General features: G+C 35.9%; 1 protein-coding gene across 1 annotated transcript in view; it reads left to right on the forward strand.

Moving 5' to 3' along the window:
- The window catches only part of N4BP2L2 (NEDD4 binding protein 2 like 2), a 67,824-nt gene that overhangs the window by 38,311 nt on the left and 3,204 nt on the right, over positions 1–26,309 (forward strand). Inside the window, exons 7-8 of the mRNA XM_039239832.1 lie at positions 21,555–23,314; positions 25,872–25,957. Coding sequence (XP_039095763.1) covers positions 21,555–23,314; positions 25,872–25,957 — 1,846 coding nt within the window. The remainder of the gene's footprint in view (positions 1–21,554; positions 23,315–25,871; positions 25,958–26,309) is intronic.

Consider the following 26,309-nt stretch of genomic DNA (forward strand, 5'->3'; position numbering starts at 1 on the left):
TTATTTGCTTTAGTTTCAGTGGTGACCAGATGGTTACAAAAGATTTGGATGGAACATGGTAGAGTGACTTTTGTTGTTACCTGGTTTTCCAGATCATGTGGCAAAAAATACCTGGGTTGTTTTAGATGTCTGATATATAGGTTATAAAAAACTAAAAACTTTGGAGCAAGGAAGCCTCTCTGAATTGACTAAAATTAAAGATGAGTGGAATGATTTTACATAGTTAGTGCATGAAGGCTACCCTTGTCCTCAGAGAGCCACTGTTCCTTTTTTTTTTTCCTATTTTTGTTTTTGTTCCCCTAATAAAAGTACCAGCATTTATCAGAAGAAAATGGGGTCCTCCTGAACCCATGTTTGTTTGTTTTTGTTTTTTTGTTTGTTTGTTTTGTTGTTTCTTTAAAAAGGGCCTTGTTTGTCTGTGGTAAGCACAAGTACACTTCCATTGGTATGGACTCCTCACCACACCCCTCCCTAGCCCTATTCATCCTAACTTGGGCTGACCAGTCAAGTCTTGGGCAAGAATTGTGAGAAGGTGCTATCAGGTCATAACTTATATTCTTAAGGTAGATGAAAGATTTGAGAGTTCTTACTGATACAAATACACTCTGAGTGAGGGAATCATTGCAAGATGGCTCTTGAATATGCAGTCAGAATTTGGAATTTGGTGACATGTCAGCTAACCCACCCCTTGGCACAGTCAATGAGTATCTTTATCTTTCTTGCCAGCAGTGGGTATCTGGTATGTCAGAAGGGTGGTGAAAACCCAGAGGGAATATGATTGCATATATGTTTTTGCAGAGGTAATATTCAAATTATTTAATAGTTGGTGTGGTCGGCCAGTTAGCCAGTTTGCACATCTCTCTGACTACATCAGAAAAAATCCTGGGGGAATCAGTGGTGAGTAGTAACAGCCTTTTGGTCAGAGAACCAAAAGGGCACTAGACCTTTGCCGACTGGGGTGCTAGTGCTACAGCCACTGGCATCTCATCATCTCATCTCCCACTGTCTTCCAGGACAGCTCTGGCAGAGGGGATGTGAAGGAACAGGTTCTGGGCCGCTGATTGCTCTGGCGGCTAATGCCAGATCTGTTCTTTGTCAAGACCCACGTGAGTTTCCCCAGGAATGAGTAGGAAAGGCAGGTAAAGCACAGGCGTGCCCTTGGGAGTCCATCCTTGAAGGGAGCCTGTAGCAACGCCTGGGAGACAAGATTTCTGGGGTTTGGAGTTCATGGGCACCAACTGGTCATAGTTGAGGCTGGTTAGAGCAGAAACCCATGGGCTGTTTGTAGTGCCAGTCATACTAGTTGGTGGGTCAGTGGGGGCTGCGCTGCAAATTGGAAGGGTCCCAAGGTAACTATATACTAAACGGTACAGAAGAAGTTTAGTATTTTAACAAACTGTGTTGGCCACATTATTTTAGCTCTTTGAGATCTGAGAGTCACGGACTTGCAGTTTTTATTCACATAAGGAAGTTGTGCAGTTTTTTCCAGTTTTCTCCTAGTTCTTTCGTGGAGTAGGTGGTGTCCCAGAGAGAATATGAAATCAAAATGCCTGGTATCAGGCGAATAGCACCTCCTTCACCTTGAGTATTCACTGGAATTGATTAGAATTTGCCTCCCTCACTCTCTTTCCTGTATCCAGGGAGCTGAGTGTGCCTCTCACTTGCACATGTTGAATTAACAGTGTCTCTCTGCTAGTATTAGGGACAAGTCTGAAAACTTGTGTGGGGAGGTGGGAGCAAATGGACTTGGCTGAGATTCTGGTCAGACAGGTGAGTGAGAAAGCTTAGGTGTTGGAGACCACAGCAAAAGCAAGATATTTTGCTCAGGTAAGCCAGGACTGATCAGAAGGGCATTCAAACCAAATTTTTGGAAAGCTTAGAAAACCAGTTTCATAAAGAGATGTCAAAGACCTAGAGCTTTGGAGTCCTAGAAGGGAATGTGAGAAAGGCCATAGAGAGAGGAAGGTCCCAAATCTTCAAAGCAAACCGTATGAAGAATATATGATATCCTTTTCAACCATTTGATACTTAGATGAATTGGGTCTGTATAAGGGTACAAACTCTAAGCAGGTACTGGCAAATGTAGAGATGGTAGTGACATCTTTCTGTATGTGGTTGAAATTTATTAGAAAATTTATAGAATTTATGTAGAAAATGAGACAAATACTGCACCCAAACTCTAAAGTATGTCCATAGAAAACAGCCAAGAAAGTACCATTGGTAAGTCATTCAAATGAAAGAGTTGAAGGGGAAAGAGAGTGCTGTGAACACTTGGGTAAGAAACTGAGCAGGGTACTTTAAAGTACTTTAGAGAGCAGATTGGCTGATTGCGGGTGAGAAGGGTTAAAATACACTGCTTTCTAAGTATAACAAAGCAAGAAAGATAGTACAGTGAATAGAATACTACAATCAAGAAATTAGAATCATTGTTCTCATTATACTACAGTTTTGTGACATTACTGTCCCAGTTCATAACTCAAAAATTGCATATAAATATAATATCCTTTTGTTTTCTTATAAATACTGTGAATATTAATGAAGTGCTATTTATGGTATACTCGATTCTGCAAAAAAAAAAAACTAAACACATTGCTGGCTTCTATTTGGCAGAGTATTTAACATGTTAAGAAATGGTATGTTAGGGCTAAAAGGGATTTACAGGACATCTAGCTAAAAACACATCTTGTAGATGAAGAAATTGAGTTCCAAAGAGGTGAAATAACTCACCACCTAAAATTCAGTAGAAGTATTATGACTAGCATCCAGGACTCCTGGCATCCAGTCATTTCTTTCATAGTAAGTATGTATGGTGAGTAATATTAGCTTGTAGTGTTTAATTTTTTTTAAGTTTAGTTATTTTGAGAGAGACAGAAGTGTGGGTGGAGGAGGGGAAGACAGAGAGGAAGAGAGAAGGAATCCCAAGCAGGCTCCATGCTGTCAAGTGCAGAGCCTGATGCAGGGCGTGATCCCAGGAACCGTGCATGAGATGACCTGTGCTGAAATCAGCTTAACCGACTGAACCACCCAGGCGCCGCAGCTTGTAGTGTTTTAATGGTTCATCAGTAAATGTTGAATGCCCAGAGAAATTCATGAAGATTTTTATGTGAAAGTTGACTTCCTTCATAATTTATGTATTAAAAACAGTATAAAGCATGATTGAAAATAGGCTCAGTTTTGGTCATGTTTTTAACTACATTTAACATTTTAACTAGGAAATGTTGACAAGAGACTTTGTTATCATTTAGGGGTAAGGTGGGGACACGTAGCCAATTCAGCAATGCTTAGCATCCTGAGTTCTTCTGATAGTCATAAGGAAACCAAAAGTTAGGTGATGCTTTATCAACTATTTTGTGAAATGATTGTAGGGATATTGACTGATGAGAACCACCTAAGGAAGACCAGGGTCGTGTACGAATTTAAAACATGAAGTTACTATACATAGGTAAGGTTTTTGTTACTTTCACACAAGTTAATTCTACTTGTCACAAAGCCACAATTCTACATGTACAACACAGTGGTGCATGAACTAGAGAGGTGAGAACTGATTACAAGGAGTCGAGCTGCTGCCTGGAAGACAGCCAGAATGTGTGATATGAACTATCTCTTAAAAAAGGAAATAGAGGTCTGTGAAGAATACCATTGTCTGACCTTTGTGACCATAGGCTTAGATGATCCCAGATTGAAGTTTTCAGACAGTTTCTCCTTTGGAGCACAGTATTAAAGGGAAAAATAGTCACTGGTGAGGTCCAGGAATGTAGCCAGCCCATCACAAAGATTATGAAATATGGATAATTAATTCCACTGGTACTGTATGTGTTAGGATCCACTTAAATAATATGTCATGAAGAAAAAGGTGAACAACTGTAAGCAGGAAAGTAAAAAACCTACCAGTGTGTTCTGAAGCATGCTTTAAAACCATACTCCCTAACTGACATGAGGGAGGGGAAAGCATTGGTTAGTATGCTGTGCAGCTTTCACAAGTGGGGCTGCCCCGTGTGAGCATTTCTTGTGGCAAAAGAGAACTTTGTCACGTGTGACTGCACGTACACAGTGAGGACGGTCATCCCAAGGACGTAGTATGGAAATGAACGGTAGTGCTTGAGTTGTCTTCTTGGATATGCAAACTGGGATATAAACTATACATATAGATAATTCAAACATGACCTAAAAATAATCTCGTAAGTGAAGTAAAAGTAACGGTCCTTTTTATTCCTAATCTGCTTCACAGTCTACTTCATAAACAGAGTTAAAATTTTGATGTGCATCCTTTAGGCCCTTTTTGTGTCTATGTTAAATACACACACATGCACACACACGTGCAGGCAATCTGTATGTACGTTAATTGAGGATCTATTGTGTTCCAGATCTTGTTCTAGATGTTCTTTCACTCCAAAACAAATCAGAAATATAAGAACAGTTCACTCATTCAGGAGTCATTTCCTTATGCACTTTGTTTGGAACATGACTAAAATCTCTAAGGAGTTCTGATTTGCTAAAGGAGATGGCACATGTTCTGTACACCCACGTCCCTATTTTAAAGGCTCTCTAAATGAGGCAATTTGCATTTTTTTGTACAAAATCCCAATAAGGCTATTTTAATGGTTTACCTACCACAAATATTTCAGCAGTAGCAGGTGGTGGGTAGTTAAAGTTAGGGCCATCTCAGAAAGAATAAGAAATTAGATCTGATAGCCTGAAAACATTTCATGATACAAAAACACTATAAAATGCAGATAGGAGAACTAAAAAAACTGAACTATGTGGGGCCATTTGAAAGAGAGCCAGTAAGTAGTTCCAATATATTTGAAGTTATTTAAGGTGTAACAACAGGTCAGTATAGTAATGGTAACTTATTTGCAGTGACAGCACATAGAAGGCAGGAATTTACATAAACATTTGTTTAAAAACGTCTAGGGTCATCAACCATTTTCCAATGAATAGAATTATTGATGTTTGTCAATTGACCAAGTTGCATATGATTTTTTTTTGAGTGTTAGGAAATAAGGGCTTCAATACACACATCAGTGCTTTCGGTTTGCGTAAATGATGGGCTTAAAAATAAACCCCCAATTTTAAGTGCATGAAAATTTAACTCTCTGCTTATGGACCATCCAGTTTTGGAAATTGTTTATTCTTAGATGGGATGATATCTTAACTTCATGTTTGGAAAGATTTAGATGTGTAGTCACTGTATTTATTTTAAAACAACAGCTGTGACTTTTAAATGTGTCAAATATGTTAAGAGCTTGAAAAGTTGTAGCAAATCAGGGCTATCTTAAGCCTGCATGCCCCTAATGGGATTTACCAAGCAGATTTAAGTTTGTAATTTGAAATGTTATAAATATTCTTTTCAAGGATATTAAACTAATGAATTTTCACTTTAATCATATTAATTTCTGATAAGAAAACAGACATTGAGCCTAAAAATACTTGTAGGATACATGTAGTAAGAATGGTTTTTTAAATTATCTTGTGGGCATCTGGGTGGCTTTATCAATTAAGAATCTGACTCTTGGTTTCGGTTCAAGTCATGATCTCATGGTTTGTGAGTTTGAGCCCTGTATCAGGCACTGCCCTGACAATGCAGAACCTGCTTAGGATTCTGTCTCTCTCCTTTTCTCTCTGCACCTCTGGTTTCTCTCTCTCAAAATAAGTAAACTTTAAAAAATCACTTTAGAATCTTATCTTGGTGTTTAGGATATTTAAGCATCATTTGAAAGTGCTAAATCCTGAGGCAGTAGGGGTGATGTGCATATGAGATCATGTATGGGCATCACGTATCTCATTTCAGGCCCAGGACAAGAAGTAAAATTAAAAAGCTTCATAATGTATTTTTCTTTTCCTATAATTTTCAGAGTTGTTTACCTTTAGTATTTAATTTGTTGCTTTTCAAATTGTCAGGGCTTTGGGGAGGGATATGTAAAAATATTTTTTTTACAAAGTAATATTTATTTTTTCCACATTTGCAAAATTCCATAATAAATGGCCATTTCAATTAGGAAGAACTTCTGGTAAAGTAGAATTTATGCAGTTTTTGAATCATAAATTATGACCCTCTGGATTTTTAATTTTATTATTTTCCCTTTTGATTATTGGCTTAGCTACTTTGTAGCCTAAGCTTTCTTTGGTATGACTAGTCTATCAAAATATATTGTTAATAATTTCAAATTGCTACAACTTTTTACTAGAAAAACCTACAGAAGTTTTCTCTCTCTCTCTCTCTCTCTCTCTCTCTCTCTGTGTGTGTGTGTGTGTGTGTGTGTGTGTGTATTTGGTGGCTGCTTAGTATAAAATGAGCAGGGTTAGCTAGGTAATAATAGTGATGTTGAAATCTATGACTTTGTAGAATTCATCATGAGCATGTAATTTGTTATGATGAATGGGGGAACATCACTGCATAGTGTTTAATAACACAGAATAAATGTCAGAGACCTCTACCATCTACCTGATGTTTGGGAAAATTACTTAAGTTTAAAAATGGGGTTGTTAATAGTACCTACCTAATAGGGTTTTGTTGTGAAGACTTAAAAAGATAATACATGGGGCACCTGGTGGCTCAATGGGTTAGGTGGAGGATTTTGGCTCAGGTCATGATCTTGTGGTTCCTGAGTTCAAGTCCCTTGTCAGGTTCTGTGCTGGCAGCTCAGAGTCTGGAGCCTGCTTCAGATTCTGTATCTCCCTCTGTCTGCACCTCCCTGCTCACAGTCTGTCTGTCTCTAAAGAATAAACATTTTAAGAAGAGTTATTTGAGACCCAAAGAATATAAAAAAAGAAAAATACCCCCTACCCTCTTTCGCTGTAAAATTCCATACCTATGAATTTTCTCTGAGTTTATTCTGTATTTTCAGGTTCTCAGCCTCTGTCCTAGGGATATAAGCCTCTCTTCAACTGTGAAGGCATTGCTATGTCTCAGTTAAGGCTACTGGAGAAAGTGTTTTCCTACTCTAAACAGGGTGAAAAATGAAGATTTACTCTAATTTAAAAATTAAACATGCATTCCCCACATATTTGTATAAGTCACCAAATAGGCTCGGACAAGAGAAACAGCTCCCACCATTAACCTAGTGGTAAAATTATCATTCACTTAACAGCACCTTCTATGTCACAGGCACTATTCTAGATACTGGGGGTCAGCTGGAAGCAAAACAAAAAAACTTTACAAGAACTCAAAGAAGACAAATTAATCCTATGTTATGTTAGAAGGTGATAAGTGCTAAGGAGAGAAATAAAGCAGGACAAAGAGTATCTGGACCTGGGTCAGAGCACATGTATTGGGGGTGAGGGAAGGAGGGAGTGGTTGCAATCTTAAACTTGGGATAGGATAAACTTTACCTGAGAAAGTGACATTTAAGTACCTTCGATTTCCCAGTCTTGGCCTAAACAGTTATTAAATTATAATGATTTTTGAACAACATAAATCCAAGCCAAGTTTTTTGGTGTTTATTATATGACCACATAACAAAATAAATTATAATTAGCCATACATTTTTCTTAGTGAATAGTGGGTGTCTGCATAGCAATACTATCAGTGTAAATCATTACTTAGCAATGAAAATTAACCACAAGTATCATTTAAAAAGAATTAGAATCACCCAAATATTGGCAATTAAACTAGATTAGTAATAGAAGATGGGAAATGTAATTTATAAAATTGGAGTTAATATGTTAGAATATTGAACTCATTTACCTTGCTAATCATGAATTTTATGCACACAGCAGCATGATCTTGTCAAGGCAAAGTAAAAAGACTTCTGTATTTGAAATAATCCCTATGCAGTAATGAGAATTTATTTGAAAAGGTGTTAGAAGATTTGGAAATTAACTAGTTCCCTTGGGGCATTCAACTTTCAGGAAAACAGTGAATTTTATCCAATGTATTTAAAATATATGCTGCTTTATCTCATACATTTTTTTAAACAATTTGAGGATGGACGTAATGAAATCAGTATATTTAAGAATAAGCTGGATGTTAATTTTGAGGATCTTTGAGTTATCATTACTGGCAATAATAAAATTTAAAGGAAAGAGGAATCTTCAGAACTCCCATTATAGAAACAGGAAAATGGAGTCAGTACACTGTACTGTAGTTCTCATTGGAATTACTCTTGTTCGTGACTAATGAGGATATAAAGAAGTCATTAAGTAGTAAAGAATTTTTTTTTAGAAGATGGTAGTTAACCATAATTTGGGGGTATTATTAATAAGAACTGAATTTGCACAAGACTTTTTTGTGTGGGATACATTCATGTTCAGTCAATGCATAATTGTATTTATTATTCTAGGGTAAAGCTTAAGTATTGAAAAAGTTTAAACACTTATCATTTTTATTTGCCTACTTTATTTATTGAAAAAGATCTTAGGGATGCATTTGTGTATTTTTTCTATTAAAAAAGTAGTACATGCTCAATGTAGGGAGTTCTGGACACAGAAAATCCCAAAGAAATCAATGCCATAATTTGCCACCACTGCCATTTTGCAGATTCCTGTGTTTTTAAATATATAAATACAAACATATATATCTTTATTTTAAATTTAAGATGTATATATCTTTATAAATTGTGGGATTTATAATTTTGACAGCTATATAGCATAGTGATTGAGAACATAGACTTTGGAATTAGACGAGTTTAAGTCTAACTCCACACATTTATTAATTATGTGAACTGGGCAAATTTCTGAGCCTCAGTCTCTATGTGTTAAATGAGGAAGGTAGCTCATAGCTAAGATTAAGTGAAATTCTATGTACATAACAAATATCTGCCCCATAGCAGGTATAGAGGAAATATGAGCCATTATTGCTGTTTTGTAGTATCGGGTTTTTTTTTTTACTTGAATATGTTGTAAGTATTTTTACAAGCTCAATCTTTATTTTTCTGAATATTTCCTACTTTATTAACTGAAGTTTATTATCTGAATATTTTATCTTTACTTTTAAATTTTTAATTAGGGGCGCGTGGGTGGCTCAGTCAGTTAAGAGTCCGACTTCGGCTTCGATCATAATCTCACCATTCCTGGGTTCAAGCCCCCTGTTGACCTCTGTGCTGACAGTTAGCTCAGAGCCTGGAGCCTGTTTCAGATTCTGTATCTCTCTCTCTCTGACCCTCCCCTGCTCACACTGCCTCTCTCTCTCTCTCTCTCTCTCTCAGAAATAAATAAAAAACATTAAAAAATTTTTAAAAATAATAAAATTTTAATTAAAATAATGACTTACATAAACTTTAATTGTAACTATAATAATTACTGATTGCACATTAAAATGGTTTATGGGCAAACATTTTGTCACTGCAAACAAGGTACATAGTTCATCAAAGAGTACATAATTCAGGCATTTTATGAATTTCAGTTTCTCCAAGTTCTCACCCATTCTTGCTATTGTGGATCTTTTTTACTATAGCCATTCTAGTGGGTATGAAATGGTATGTCATTGTGGCTTTGATTTGCATTTCTTTGATTGCTAATGAGGTTGAGCATCTTTTCAGGTGCTTATTGACCATTTGTATACCTTCTTGGGAGAAAGGTCAGTTCTGTTCCTTTGTCCATTTTTTTTTCATGTTTATTTTTGAGAGAGAGAGAGCAGGGGAGGGACAGAGAGAGAGGGAGACACAGAATCAGAAGCTGTCATCACAGAGCCTGATGCGGGGCTCTAATTGATGAACTGTGAGATCATGACCTGAGCTGAAGTAGGACCCTTAACCGACTGAGCCACCCAGATGCCCCTTTTTCAAATTGGATTTGTCTTTTTATTACTAAGTTATAAGAGTTCTTTATATAGTCTGGGTACAGATTTCATATCAGATGTATAATTTGTGAATATCTTCTCCCATTCTTTGGATTGTCTTTTCACCATCTTGATGAGATCTTTTGAAAACAAAATCTTTGAATTTTGATGAATTCCAATTTATCTCTTTTTTCTTTAATCACTTGTGCTTTTGTAGTCATCTCAAAAACCACTGCCTAATTTAGGATGATAAAGATTTATACCTATGTTTTTTAATAGGAGTTTTGTAGGTTTTAGCTTTTATATTGAGGCCTTTATTTTGAGTTAAATTTTGTATATGGTATGATGTAGGGTCCAACTTGATTCTTTTGCATATAAATATCCAGTTGTCCAACATTTGTTTAAAAGACTGGTCTTTCTTCATTGAATTACTTGACAAAAATTGATTGGCCATAAATATAAGAGTTTATATTTTGAACGTTCAATTCAGTTTCATTGATCCTTATGCCAGTACCACAGCCTTGATTACTACAGCTTTATGGCCGATTTTGAAATCAGGAAGTGTGAGTCCTCCAATTTTTTTTTTTTTTTTTTGAGATTGATACGGCCATCCTGAGGGCCTTGAGTTTTTATATGAATTTTAGAATCAGATTGCAGAAAAGGCAGGCTTGAGTTTTGATAGGGATTGCATTGAACCTTCAGACCAATTTGGGAAGCATTACCATCTTAATAATACTGTATCTTCTGATTCATGAACATGTGATTCCTTTCCATATACTTAGGTCTTCTTTAATTTCTTTCAACAATGTTTTATAGTTGCTTTGTTAAATATATTCCTAAGTATTTTATTCTTTTTGATGCTATTGTAAAAGGAATTTTGTTAATTTTCAGATTGTACATTGGTAATGTATAGAAATACTATTGATTTTTATATCTTGTTCTCATATCCTGAACATTTGCTGAGCTAGTTTATTTTAATATTTTTTTAGTACATTCCTTAAGATTTTCTATATATAACATCATATCATCTGTGACTGGAGATAATTTTACTTCTTTCTTTCCATTCTGGGTGATTTAAATTTTTTTCCTTCCCTATTTACCCTGACTGGAACCGCTAGTACAATATTGAATAGGAATGGTAAGAACAAACATCCTTGTCTTCATTTAGAAAAAAAAATTTTTTAATTAAGTAGGCTCCACACCCAATGTGAGATCACACCCCTGAGATCAAGAGTCGCATGCTGCACCAACTGAGACAGCAAGGTGCCTATCCTTGCCTATCTTTTGGTTTTTAGGGAGAAAACATTCAGGTTTTCACCAGTAACTCTGATGTTACCTGCAGTTTTTCTTTTTTTTTTTTTAATTTTTTAATGTTTTATTTATTTCTGAGTAAGAGAGAGAGAGAAACAGTGTGAACAGGGGAGGGTCAGAAAAAGGGGGAGATACAGAATCTGAAACAGCCTTCAGGCTCTGAGCTAACTGTCAGCACAGAGCCCGACGCGGGGCTTGAACTCACAAACCATGAGATCATGACCTGAGCTGAAGTCGGAAAGTCGGAGGCTTAACTGACTGAGCCACCCAGGCGCCTCTAGCTGTAGTTTTTCATACAAGTCTAATATGAAGTTCAGGATATTTCTGTCTGTTCTTGGTTTTTAAAGTATTTTAGTCTCCAGGAATGTTGGATTCTATAAATCTTTTATCTGCTTCTATTGAAATGATTATATATGGTTTCTGACTTTATTGATATGGCATATTACTCTAATTGATTTTTGGATGTTAAACCAACCTTGCATTGCTGGGATACATTCTACTTGATCATGGTGTATAATTCTTTTTATGTGTTGCTGGATCCAATTTGTTATTTTGTTTATTTGTTGCTTTTTTTTTAATTTTTTTTTTTTAGGTTTTTGAAAATACACTCCTAAGAAGTATTGGTATATAGTTTTCTTGTGGTGTCTTTGTTTGGTTTTGGTATAAGACTGGTACTATCTTCATAGAATAAATAGGGGTGTGTTTTTTATTTTATTTTTTGGAAGAATTTGTGAATGGTATATTATTGTTCTTTTAATACTTGATAGAATTAAGTATCTGTGAAGCCATCTGGGCATGTGCACTTTCCTTTGTGGGAAGTTCTGAACATCTTCTGAAACGTAATTTGCTTTCCTTTCCAACTGTTTTTAATTTACTTCAGGAACTCTTTTCCATTCCTTGTGTGAGTAAAAAAGTATGACCTTAATCTTATTTGACAAGAGAAATAATTATATTAAACCACTTTCAAAACCAAACACACAAAACAAAAACAAAATAAAAAGGAATAAAGGAAGTAGAGAAAACAAACCACACATTTTCAATGAAATGCTTTTTGTGGTTGGCCTACAAAAATAATAATGTTATTTTATAAGATTGTATCAATTTTGTTGGAAAGTAAAAAACAAAACCTCACAGCCATTTTAAAAACAGCCATTTTGTGAGTTGAAAATTCCCTGCATTTTAAGTATCTTCATTAATTATTATATTCTGTTTCTTATGTTTTAATTTTATAGCTAAAGGCTATTCCATATTATGGCAATAATTCATGATGAGGCTATTGAAGTAGAAATGATCCAACATAGCTTAATGTAGTATTTCATATACTTTAAAATAATATTAGATTTTCTAGCTATTTTTTAGTAATTACTGCCTTAAATCATAATCATCAAAGTAACTTTAAAAAAAAAAGTTTATTTATTTTGACAGAGAGAGAGCTAACAGGAGAGGGGTAGAGAGAGAGGGAGAGAAAAAATCCCAAGCAGGCTCCACACCAACACAGGGCTTGAACTCACAAACGGTGAGATCATGACCTGAGCCAGATGCTTAACCAACTGAACCACCCAGGTACCCTTATTTTATTTTATTTTATTTTTAAAATTTATTTATTTATTGTGCACTTGTTCTTTTTCCTGTCTTGACATCACGTGCTATACAGATGCCACCATTAAAGCATATATAAAGATATATATATATATCACTGTGAAAATGCTTTAATAGATATGTAGATATATATATATAGCATGAGCAGTAGTGAGGGGCAGAGAGAGAGAGAGAGAGAGAGAGACTCAAACAGACTACATGCAGACTGCAGAATCCATCATGGGGCTGGATTCTGCAACCCAGAGATTATCACCTGAGTCGAAATCAGGAGTTGGGCACTCAACCAACTGAGCCACCAGGAACCCCAGATTTTCTTTTAAACTTAAACATTTTATAGCTAGATGTTTTAAAATGATATGTATGAAGTTAAATGCAATTTATAGCACTTCAAAGTGATTTAACTTAGACTAGGACTTACACAACTCCTCATAGTGAGCCTGATAGTATCAGTCCCATCTGGTAAATGTGTTTATGTAGATATGAAGGATGTTAGTAAGAAACGCTGTGGCATAAAATTACCAGATTATTATTTTATAAATTAGGTTTTAAAAAGCAAATGCAAATAAAATAAACAGTAATCATGTAATATACCATTACCCACTCCTGCTCCACCCCCATATAGGTAGGTATAGTAAAGGGTATTTGGCATGTTCCTGTATTTCACCAGGTTGTCAGTCTAGATGCCAAGATGTTTCTGAAATTTAATGATGGACAGACTATAAAAAATCAATTGTATTATTATGCACAAATTAGCCTTGCTAAGTAGTTATCAGCAAGAAACATAGTTTTAATAAAAATTTAATAAGAATATAGATTATCTGGGTTATAATAAGCTGAAGAAAAACAGTCTAGTTATCAAATGCCATCTTCTTTGACTTTTTTCTTTCAAAAACAAGATGGCACTTCTACCCATCAGTAGCATATGAACTTGACTTATTTTTCTAGCACCTTGATGGATTTGCTTTGCCCATTCCATGCTCCCACAGGACTCATCTTCAGATACACACATTTGTGAAAATGCTGGTTGTGAAAGTCTCTGTATATGTGTGTAGAGTCATGTGTAAGAGGGTTTCCCAACTTGAAACTTGATTTTGCTCATAAACATTAGTGCCAGGCTATAAGTGATCTAATAGGCCTAAAATAATGGCCAGTGCTTCCAACATCAGTGTTTAGGTTTATCACCATAGTGAAATAATTAGAAGAAAATTCTTTGAAAAAGTATTCAAATGTAGAATACACTGATTTAAACATAAAAGTCTGAATACATTTGTTTGACAAACCGGCAGCATATAGAACCAAATACCAAATTCAACACAAAGGACAATATTGCTGCATCCAATTAGTGTAAGAGAAATTTAAATTTTGTATCCCAAACAAAATGAAACCTCTAACTCCTCTTAAAAGACAGACAAAATAACATGAAAATGTATATAAACTATGTCTGCTTTTAGATTCTCTATTTTCATTCTCTAGGATTTACGGTAGAAGCAGTTTTTTTTTTTTTCATCTACCCACTGATAGGAAAACTATAAAAAATAAGATGAAGGTAAAGAGTCTAATTATAGGCAATCTATTTGTAATCACACTGGATGTGTAAAGCCACATTGTAATACAACTCATTGTATATATTCACCTATTCCAAAAAATGCATTTTGTTATCTAATTATAATGAAAATCTGATATAACAACTAAACTCACTATGAAAAAGAGTTACTCACTAAATTACTTATTCACTAAATTACTGCTGATTATGAATCAAGCATTGGTTATATTCTAGGATATTGGAGAGTATTATTTGGTTAAGTTTTGTATGATTTTAAGTTATGTATTTTTGAGAGAGAGAGCATGAGCAGGGGAGGGACAGAGAGAGGCAGAGAGAGAGAGAGACAGAGAGAGAGAGAATCCCAAGCAGGCTCCATGTTGTTAATGCAGACCCTGATGCAGGACTCGATCTCATGAACTGTGAGGTCATGACCTGAGCCGAAATCAAGAGTCAGCAACTTAACTGACTGAGCCACCCAGATGCCCCTTATTGACATTTTAATGCAATATTAAAGAAATAAATAAAAGATAGGAGTTAAGTCAACAGTGTCTGTTCATCTATTCACAGATCATCCATAAATACATGTACATACCCTTACCCTAGAAGATACATATACATACCCATATACATATACATACCCTTACCCTAGAATATATAAGCAACAGAGACATGAGGGTCTAAATCATATGTATTTGCATTGACATATACGTATACATGCATACATCTAAGTTATGAACTGCGGCATACTATGAAGTTCATTACACAAAACAGAGACAGTATGGGCCACATTTGCATTTAGCTCCAGAGGCTGCAGCAAGACAGGGTCACCATCTGCATTGAGATATAAAGTTCCAGAGACTGAGCTAGACTGAATGAGATATTTACAGAAGAAACTCAATAACAAGTAAAATTACATAGTATTTGTCTTTCACTGACTTATTATATTTAGTATAGTGCCTTCAAGGTCCATCCATGTTGTCACAAATGGCAAGATTTCCTTCTTTTTATGACTGAGTAATATTCCCTTGTATGTATATGTGTGTATATTTATATGTATATATATATATCATTTAAAATCTCTTCTGGAACTGGATTTGTGCCCCTTTTTCATCCCTACGACTAAATTGCTTCCTTTTTCCTTTGATTAATCTTACCAAGGGTTTGTGAATTTTATTAATCTTTTCAAATTACCAACTTCTGAATTGTTGGTCCTGATTACAGTGTGTTAAGTTTATGTTTCTTTGTTACCTTTTTGATTCTTTATGATTCCTTCCCTTCTACTTTTTGGGGGTTACTTTTGCTTTTCTTTGTCTAACATCTTCAGTTGTGTGGTTAACTCTTTAATTTTGTACCTTGCCTTTTTTTTTTGAAGTTACATTTAAGAGAAATATTTGTATATGGGAAACTTTTATATGTAATTATTTTTTACTATTATTCATTTCTATGTATTTCTGTTAACATTTTTCTACCTATGAATTCTTCAACATTTAAATTTTTTTCCAAAATAATTTTATTACTAATTTCAAAATTAATTGCATTATTGTCAAAGAATGTGGTCTGTATATTAATAATGCTTTGAAAGGCACCTGGGTGGCTCAGTCAGTTTGGCATCTGACTTCAGCTCAGATCATGATCACACGATTCGTGGGTTCAAGCCCCACATCTGGCCCAATGCTGACAGCTCAGAGCCTGGAAGCTTGCTTCAGATTCTGTGTCTCCCTCTCTCTGCCCTTTCCCCACCCACACTCTGTCTCTCTCTGTCTCTCAAAAATAAAATAAACATTAAAAAAATTTTTTTTAAATAATGCTTTGAAATTTGTGGAGGCTAGTCTGATGGATGGCCCGTTAATTTCTTTAAATATTCCATATGGTTGAAAAGAATGTGTTTTCTTTCATTTTTAAATGTAGTGTTCCATAATCATTATATTGAACATTATTAATTGTGCTATTTATGACTTTAATATCCTGATTTTTTTGTCTGCTTGTTTTGAGAACGGTATTGAGAAAGGTATTTAAAAATTTTTTTTCTTAATGTTTATTTGCTTTTGATAGAGAGAGAGGGAGATAGAGACAGAGTGCAAGTCAGGGAGGGGCAGAGAGAGAGGGAGACACAGAATCCAAAGCAGGCACCAGACCCTGAGCTGGTAACACAAAGCCTGATGCAGGGCTCTAACTCACAAACAGTGATATTGTGACCTGAGCTGAAGTTGGATGATTAACCAACTGAGCCACCCAGGCACCCCCTGAGAAAGGTATTTTAATCTCTGATAAAAATGGTAGATTTGTCAGTTTGTCTATATTTGGCCACTTTAAAAATCTTCTCTACTTCGAATAATGTGCAAACATATATTAAATCATGTTTTGAGAACTTTCCAGTTCTTCCTTCTCATGTATTCTTTTTTGCATAAGTCATGCTAGCCATTATCATATTCTAATCTTGAATAGTACCCCGGAGTCTCAGTGAAATATATAAGATTATTTTGTTGTTGTTAATATGTGGTAAAAATAAGAACTCCCATTTAGAAAATATCCACCAGATGCCAGGTATTGTGCTAGGTGCTTTATTTAACAATAAAACTTTTTTATCTAACGTAATTGGGACAAGCAGGTGGTTAGTTCATTGAAAAGGTTGATTAAAGTGAGGAATCATTAAGAAATGATACATATTAATCACAATAGTAATCAAAACATACATAACCTTGGAACAGACGGAAATGCTGTGGACCGGAGAACTCCATGATTTGTTTAAAAATTAAAAAAAAAAAGTGCTACCCTGGGAAAAGTACTCTTAATACTTTTGAAATCTTTAGAGCAAACTTAAGGCTTATAAATACATAGAACAGATATTTAAAAAACTAAAAAAAAACAAAAAGAAATGATACTATCTTTTCACTTTCAAAATATAAAGAACAAAATAAAGACAAACATTGCAATTTTAAAAGAAAAAAAAGAAATGATACATATTATAAACACCTTATTTGAACTTAAAAATGCATGCTTACATATACATCCATTCACCACTATTTATGTATGAGTCTGCTTATTTGAAGTTTATTTAGTGGAGTTTTTTTTTTTAATGTATAAACCACACCTATAATGCATTGTCAAGAATTTCTAGTTTCTATTGATGAAATTGAAGGAAGAACCCAAAGAAATATTCAAAGCAGTATGAGTGCAGAATTAAAGGATTTTTTGATTTTGAACCAAACTTCATAGTTATCCTGCCCACACCTCATTTGATAACAGTTGTTTAATACCTCGTCTTTATTGAGTCACTTACCTTAATTTTATATAGAACTTTTCCTTGGGGCACCTGGCTGGCTCAGTCAGTTGTGTCCAACTCTTAATTTTGGCTCAGGTCATGATCCCAGGGTCATGGGATTGTGCATGGAGCATACTGAGCATGGAGCCTGATTAAGATTCTCTCTCTCTCTCTCTCTCTCTCTCTCTCTCTCTCTCTCTCTCTCTCTCCCCCTCTCCCCCCCTCTCTCTCATCCTCTCTCTCTCCCCACCCCCCACCTTCTCCCTCTTCCCCTCTCTTGTGCTCACATGGTCTCTCTCTCTTTAAAAAAGAAGAAAAAGAAAGAAAAGAAACTTTCTTGTATTCCTATTTCACTGGTTGATGTAATGCTTACATAATGTTTAATCAAACTAAATAGTTACGATAACAATTATGATTAGTATAAACAGACTTGGGAATAAACTCATCTGTCTTCTTGTAAATATACAGAAGGGAGTGATTGAATTAGAAAGCAACTATTTAGCTGGGAACATTTTTTGTGCCGTTGGATAAGTCATTATATTGTACAGAGGCAATGGAAAGAATTATTTAATCCGCCATGCCAGTTAAGTAGAGGTCATTTAGGAGCCTCTGTATTAATAAACTTTGTAACTGTACAAGGAGGTAATGTTATCCTCATTTTAGAAGGGGGATCTGGGGGTGCCTGGGTGGTTAAGCATCTGACTCTGGGTCAGGTCATGATCTCATGGTTCATGGGTTTGAGCCCCGCATCAGGCTCTGTGCTGACAGCTAGCTCAGAGCCTGGAGCCTGCTTCAGATTCTGTACCTCCCTCTCTCTCTGACCCTCCCCTGCTCACGCTGTCTCTCTCTCTCTCAGAAAACAAACAAACAAACAAACAAACAAAAAAACAAAAAAAAAAACCAGAAGGGTGATCTGATTTACCCAAGATCCCACCACTAGCTTATTACTAAACTAGGATCTAGGCCTGTATTAGTTCAACCACAGTCGTTCTACAAAGCTGTGAGAGCTTTCTTTTACAATCTGCATGTGTTTTAAATGAATTTTACTTCATTTATTGATCTTGCTTCATGAATTAGTATACAGGCCTCTGCAATGGAGAAATACTGTTTCCACCCCCTTAATAATTTTTTTCATGAAGTTTAGGCACTTACAATACTTTTTTCCTCCCTAGTAGGTAGTTTTATCTTTATCTGGATGTTCTGTCACCTCTGTTTTCAAGTCACAGCTCACTTGATCAGGCTAGCTTGTCTTTGAGCAAACACTCTTTTTCTCATAATTAAGAGGTACACTCAGTCCTACCCAGGGGCTTCGGTTTTCAGCTACCATCTAGAGAACAGAATATTATTAATTAGAAATATATTACTATTTGTTCACTTCTACTTACTCCTTTCTTTTCTAAAGCTATGGCCTGTGCCTCCAGCTCTCCTATTTCTTCTCCATGGCTAACTTTTATGTAATGATGTTTCTTTTCTTCTAATGGTGCCATTCATTCCTAAGTGAATCAGCATAAATGAGATCAAGTTAATGAGCCTTGACACAGGTTTGATGAGCCTCCCACACTTTATAAATATGTCTACTGATAAGCCACATCCCATGCATACATATTCTAAAGGAAGTTATCACCACTATCCTTTCTCTTCTCTCCCAAATGCTTCACAAGTCACTGTTACTGGTTTGTGTTTCCTTCCCAGAAGACCTGGAACAAGTATGGTAGCTCTATAGAGCTTCATGACACAGAACTAGTACAAGTTTCAGGCACATTTTCCTGTGGAGTCAGTCGTCTGATTTTCATACTTCTTGGCATTGTGTTGTATTTTCAATTGGAATTCCAATCCTTAGGGTCTCCTCTATCTCTTTTGGCAAACTACCTTAATAATTGCCTGATCTCCCTGACCAATGATTTATTTTTTAAGCCACCTCATTCTTTCAGAATCCATGTTAACTTCTCTGTAGGCACAGTGAATTTTCATCATTAGCAAGTTTCTACTACCCTTTCTCTAAGTAGACTGAGATCTACTCAATACAATCTCTATTATGTTGTAATCCATTCAGAAAACAAAAGAATCCTTGAGGAATATTAACAAAGCCCTTATCTTTTCTACTTTCTAACCTCTGCTGTAAGTACAGACTAGCTTATTGGCTCAAACTCTGAACTGAATTTTGTGGCGACTGATTTGGCAACCCTGTCTCCAAACTCATACCTCTCATAGGCTTCAATGTCTCAGTGAATCAGTAAATGGCCACTTCATCCTTCAGTTGTTCAGGCTCAAATCCTTTTACCCGTACTTCATCTTTTTCTTATACTCCATATGCAATTTGTTTTTAAATCTTGTTTTTCCTTTAAAATATATCCAGAATGTGATCATTTCTCACTACTTCCACCGTGACAAATGAATTCACTCTAAAGACCCTTATGTCCATTGGCCTGTCTAAGTTTTAGGCCATCTGACCATTTCTTTTCTCCTTTCCCTGAAACAGGATGGTTCATGTTTTGATGAAGACGGTGGAGTTTGTTTTCAGAGTAACATCCTAGTTTCAGTATGAATTTTGTAAAAGCTATTGCACTTAGGCTTCAGCTGAGGCTCTCACTGGAATCAGAACTGACAATGAGGAGACGTTACTGCCAAAGTTGGATTCTTTATTTGGTATCCTTTTTTAGAAGTCCCATCACAACTGCTTCTCAGTAATTTAGCATTCCTTAATGTTATTTCTAAACTAAAATCCAGGAACTGTAAACAAGGGCAGCAGCAATTAGGTGCCAAAGAACAAGGTGTTCAGGGCTCCTGCCTATTGAAAATTGCCCATTGTCACAGGGTGGAATAAAACAGGCCAGAACAAGTTCCTTTGTCCAACACCCAGCTGATTGGTGGTTTCTTCATTATCTGTTTTGGCTTCCATGTTTGTTTGCTTGTTTAATTGTTGTTTTTTTTATCCTCTATCCTGTTTTTTTTTTCCTTCAGCTCTGTCTATTGTCCTTCTCTCCACCCCCCACTGCATTTTAATATTCTCTATCTGTACCTTAGAGAAGAAAACTAGATCTTTATATTCTAAATTAGAAAATGTTCAAGGCACCTGGGTGGTTGAGTCGTTTAAGTGTCCAACTTTGGCTCAGACCATGATCTCATGGTTCGTGGGTTCAAACTCCGCATTGGTCTCTGCTGACAGCTCAGAGCCTGGAGCCTACTTCAGGTTCTGTGTCTCCATCTCTCTCTGCCCCTCTCCCACTCACACTCTGTCTCTCTGTCTCTGTCTCTCTCTCAAAAATAAACATTAAAAAATTAAATTAGAAAATGGTCTCAATCTTTTTTCTGTTAGAATCAAAGTTGATCTTCAATTAAGGGGAGCTGAGACCTTTTAGGGAATACTATTGTTCCTTTGGATGGGATACTTTTCTACTGTGGAATTGTTCCTGGCATCACAGGATGATAAACATTCCTGGCCTCAGTAACACATCTCCAGTCACTTTAACCACCAAAAATGCCTTCACACATTTACAAACACCCCGCAAGATAGTGATGGAACCTCTCGTTTTGAACTGCTAGCTAAGAATATCACCCCCCTGCAAGCAATATATATATAAATGTACAAATAAGCATCTTGGTATATGTATATATGTGTGTGTTATATGTATGTACAAAATATTCACATGTATAAATAATATTTTTTTCAAGGAAAATATTAGGCTTTCATAAAGCTATTGGTTTATGAAACACTATTTGGAAATGAGTTGTAACTTTCTCAAAGTGTACTCATTTATTTTTATTTTTAAATATTTTAAGTTTATTTATTTACTTTGAGAGAGAGAGAGCGGGGAAAGGCAGAGAGATGATCCCAAGCAGGCTCTGTGACATCTAGCCCAGAGCCCGATCTGGGGCTCGAACCCATGAACCACGAGATCATGACCTGAGCCAAAATTACGAGTTGGATACCTAACTGACTAAGCCACCCAGGTGCCCCAAAGTGTACTCATTTTTAACGTAGAGAAAGTATATCCCTTTTTACAAGTAATTTAGAATCTCTTGTGCTAATGATTTGTAATTTTGCACATTAAGAGTATAATGTTTTAGTTTGCTAGTGTTATACAAAAAATTAAGTTATAATTAATTTTGTTACGTTTCAGAGAAAGCAATTTGAAGAAAACTGGGCACCGGTTCAACAAAAACAAACAGAAGAGAAACAGGAAAAGAAGTAAAAAGCAGAACAGTCATGGTAAAATCATGGGAGAAAACTCATTTGAAACCTTAAGTTATCACACAGCAGGAGATCAGGACCCCTCTCCGAGTGAGGACGAAGACATGGAAGACACCAAAAGGGAATCGGCGTGCACCTTCACTGGTGGCCTGGGAAATGAACTAAGAGATTTAGTAAATAGCCACAAAGATGAAATGTGGACAAGCATAAATCCTGAAGATCATTTTCCAAATGTTACGTCTGTAGTTGAGCTGGACAATACACCAAAAAATTACCCCCCTAAAGAACATGATGATTTGTTTCTAAATATGTCATTGATGCCAAATGAAAACCCTCTTACTTGTCCAACAATGACTCAGAATCTTTCCTGCACAGCAAGTGATGAGTGGCCTGGCACGAAAGTAGGAAAGCATAGGGGAGATAGGCACCCCCTGACATCAGATATCCAGGGTGGGTCTGCCGCCATCCCATGCTCATTTATGCAGAAGAGAGAGAGGGTAGATAAAAGACTCTTGAATGAAACATTTCTGTGCAATCAATATGGATCTAGAACTTCAGATAAAAGTTTAAGAAAGGACCACGGAGTAAATACAACTGAAAATGACTATTGGGCTTTCTCTTCAAACAATTTGACTGGTGACGAATTACAGATGAGCTCTGAGAGGCAACCCTGTTATGGGAACTGGCCCGAGGGTCTTCATAAGTTTATATGCGAACAAAGACCAAAGAGAGATAGATGGCAAAGGCTGGCCTCTCCGGATAGCAGGGAACAATTGATTAAATTGATCTCCACTTCTGAAGGAACTTCAGGACAAGGAAGCAGTCCAGAAACATTGATAGAGGAGAAGCTATTGATAGAAAATGAAGATTTGTCACCTCAAACTGAGAATATGGATTCAACCATAGAAACGGAAACAAATGTCTTTAGAAGCTGCTTGCCTAAACTGGATATGCCAAAGAGTGACTTATGCTCAACAAAGAATGAGAAAAGGAGGGAGAAGAGGATTTTCAATTTGGCACCAAACTTTAACTTACTGGGACAGAGATATATCAATGTAAAAGAAAGAGGAGAATGTGTCATGTTAACAGAAACTCATGGACTAAAAATTATTTTGGAAGCAGAAAAACATAGAATTTTAGAAATAAGCAATACAGAAGAGAATAAGCAAAAACTTATGACCTTTGATCATCACCCATCATGGTTTTGCTTTCATATTATTAAAGATCCTCCTTTAAATTTTGGTAGACAATCTTATTCTCATTACCTGCCATTCAGTAGACTAAGGCACCCTGTGTATTTTTATAAAAACCCTATTCCTTCTCTTGTGCTACAGTATACCTGCAGCTTTTGGATAGTATCTTTTACAAACAAGAAACCATCTTTGACTTTCAAATCTCAGACAAGAGTAGGTAACCAACTACATGACATAGGGTTGAGTTCTTTAGAAATTTTAAGTAGCCAGCCTGATACTTTGTACTCTTTTAGGGACACTTCTGATCTTCACTTTTTAAATGAAAGTTTTGATGAAAAGCTGAAGACACGGGAAGAACCTATGCCATTACAGTCTTTACAAACTGAGGATAACCAAGATTTAACGAGCACTGGCTTTGATTCCCTTGAACTGCAATTATCACTAGGATTTGCCTTTCAACTAGTAAAGCTTTTTGGATCCCCTGGAGTTCCAATGGGTAAATTGTGTTTATTTGCTACAAACAAAAATTCCTGTTTAACATATATGAGTACTTTTTTGAAATGTTGCTACCTTGTATTAGTGATATCATGCAGTTAATTGATCTTGTGATGCTTTTCAGCAATGGAAGTAAAGGACCCATAGCAAATGGTGCTTGACCTTCAGAGTCATGTGCCTGCCTTCACTTCCAGGAACCATAGTCTTAAATATCTTTGAGCACTTAGAATACTTGGATTTTCAATATAAATAGACATTGAGAAGAACAAGGATGAGGCAGGCAAACAGTAATTATATAACAAATAGAGATGGGGTCCTTTTTTAAAAATCTATTTTATGCATTTCCCTTGTTTGGTGTATGATTCTTTCCTTTTTCATTCATCATATGGCTCATAGACATGAGAATAGTAAAGTGGGGGACAGGGAAGATTAAATGATGAAAACATATCATCTGAAATAAGTTGAGTTTAATTTTTAAAGACTATTTGAGAAGGATACTGAAAAGAAGATTACAGAGTCTGACTTGTTGACTAGAAATATTCCTTCCAGCTGCTGCTGTTTTTGGAAATGAAAAATCCACTTGTGAATAAAACACATGAAAATGTTTTTCTTAATATTCTAAGTAAAATTCTAAGTAAATTTCTTCTAAATAAGAAATACATTTAAGACGCTAAATGTCTTAAACAGGAAATCTAGCACACATCCCAATTTTTCCTATCATAAGTCAATTGCATGTATTAGTGATTTCATGGAGTTGAATATGTATCCTTCTTTGAGGACAGAAATTGTAACAGCCAAGAAGTCAAAGCTCCAATCCCTACAGTTCTCCTGTATCTTCAAGATGCTTTTTCTTTTTTGCACCTGCCAGGTGCCTGGGCCCTGCTCCTGTCTCACAGCTTATCTTCCAGAATTGTTTACTTTGCTCTTAAACTTCTGCTGTTGTGGACAAAATTGGTGCCCAGAATCCTGACCCAAGATTGGCTAAGTCTCAGGGCGAGGGAGTCACAATTATTCACCTGCTCTTGAGGTTCTAGTGTTATGTTTATCATTTTGTAAACTTTGTGAATAATCACATCTTAACTGTTTGCTGCAATATGCTATCTTTCTAGATGCACCAAAGAAACATACTAATTAAAAATTAATTTAATTCATTTAATTAGCGTAATTAAAATTTAGGGAATTTTAAAAGGTAAATGAAGTCATTTTAGGTCAGAGGTCTTAGCCCTAGGTCCATATTCTAAAATTATATGCAAACATGTTTGTGTCACTTTGAACTGTTTTTCTGAGAAAGTCTATAGATTTTTTGTCAGCTTCTGGAGCAAGGGGAGGGGGTGGTGGCACCTGACTCCAAAAGATTAACAATCACTGCTTTAGATCAGCATCAGAAAGCATAAAGGCACTGGTGTGAAAAGATTCTAAATCCGCTGCCTTGAATGCACAATACCGACATAATGAGCAATAATGATCAAGCATCCATTAATTAAGCTTTGGAAAGCTTTCTAAAGGAAATAGACCTCATTCATCAAATAGCTTACCTTCTAAATGGGGAGACAAGACTAACACAAAACAAAATTATTGCACATAGAAAATATAAATGACAAGCTTATGAATATTTTATGAGTGAGGTTAGCAGTGCTTAAGGGGTTGTTGAAAAACATATGAGGTTATGGTTTTTGGGGGGTGGCTTTGATGTAGAAGTGAATTATAAGTAGTGCTTATACAAATGCGGCTTAAAAGAAACATCTAGGAAAAGAATTTCACGTTTGGATATGGCAGGCACTTAAAAAAGGCAAGGAAAAAACTGAAAGTGGAAACTGTCAGCTGACTTGTTTGGCCAGGCTGGACAAGCAAACTTCTGCTGTATCTGAGGTCAGTGAGTGGCCTTGTAAATAGGGCAGGGAACCCAAAGGAATCCTAGCCTTAGGAGTTCTGTAGACACAGCACGATTAGATAGTAAAGCCAGACACAGGCCCGAAGAAACCAAACTACCCATGTTGCCAGGGCTATGTGAGCATAGAAAAAATATTTTGTGTGGTTTGGTATGGCTGGTATGTATGTATCAGTGTTTGGGCTTATTTATGAACATCATAATTGTCTGTGAGGATTCCCTTCCCCCACCCCCATCCTCTTAGGTGGAAGGAATAATTTGCAAGAAGACTAAACTTGCTATAGTAGCACTGTTTATACATGTCACAAGAAAGGATGACTACCTAAATTCTATGCCCTGTGATAGTACCACTTGAAGCTATTGTATATATAATATGTATGTATATATTATAATATTATTATATATTTATTATTGATATATGTATTTATACTTAATGAGAATACATATTGGTTTATATGTATACATATACTCATTTTCAATGAGTCAGGATAGTGTTTACTAATAAAGACTTGAGACAAACTAACTCCTACTTTAGCCATCAGCAAAATATCCTTCAAGCTGGGCTTTTACTATTATGTCAGTCTAAATAATCACGTTTGCATTTCTTCACATTTAGGGTAAAAATCTGTATGACATTAGAGATGAAATATGTTCCCTTTCATTTTCACAGAATCTTTGTTGCCTGATGACTGTGTGGTTTCCCTTGACTGGGAGACACTGAAGATGATCTATTTGCAATGGAAGACATCAGTAGAGGTATATATTTATGGCTTTCAAAGAAGACCTCCTCCAACTGGTTTCTTTAAAACAAAACAAAACACAACACACACACACACACACACACACACACAAACACAATATAAGGGCTACACCCCTTACATTAAATTAGAGAAAGAATATATGTGGATGAGTAGATAATATATCCATGTTCTTTCAGTAAGTCCCAAGAGAAAATTGCATTTAATTCCCTAACTTTGCTGGTGTGTAGGCTGGTATGAGGGCCTATTGTGGATAACTGAGGTGCCCATTTTAGGAGAGTTTTTTATTTTTTTGTCCAGCCCTCAGTCTTACTCTGTTATGATAGAGTAACAGCTACAAATTAGATTCA

This window comes from Hyaena hyaena, unplaced genomic scaffold, assembly GCF_003009895.1.
Source record: "Hyaena hyaena isolate Hyena2069 unplaced genomic scaffold, ASM300989v1 scaffold_163, whole genome shotgun sequence".
Lineage (NCBI taxonomy): Eukaryota > Metazoa > Chordata > Mammalia > Carnivora > Hyaenidae > Hyaena > Hyaena hyaena.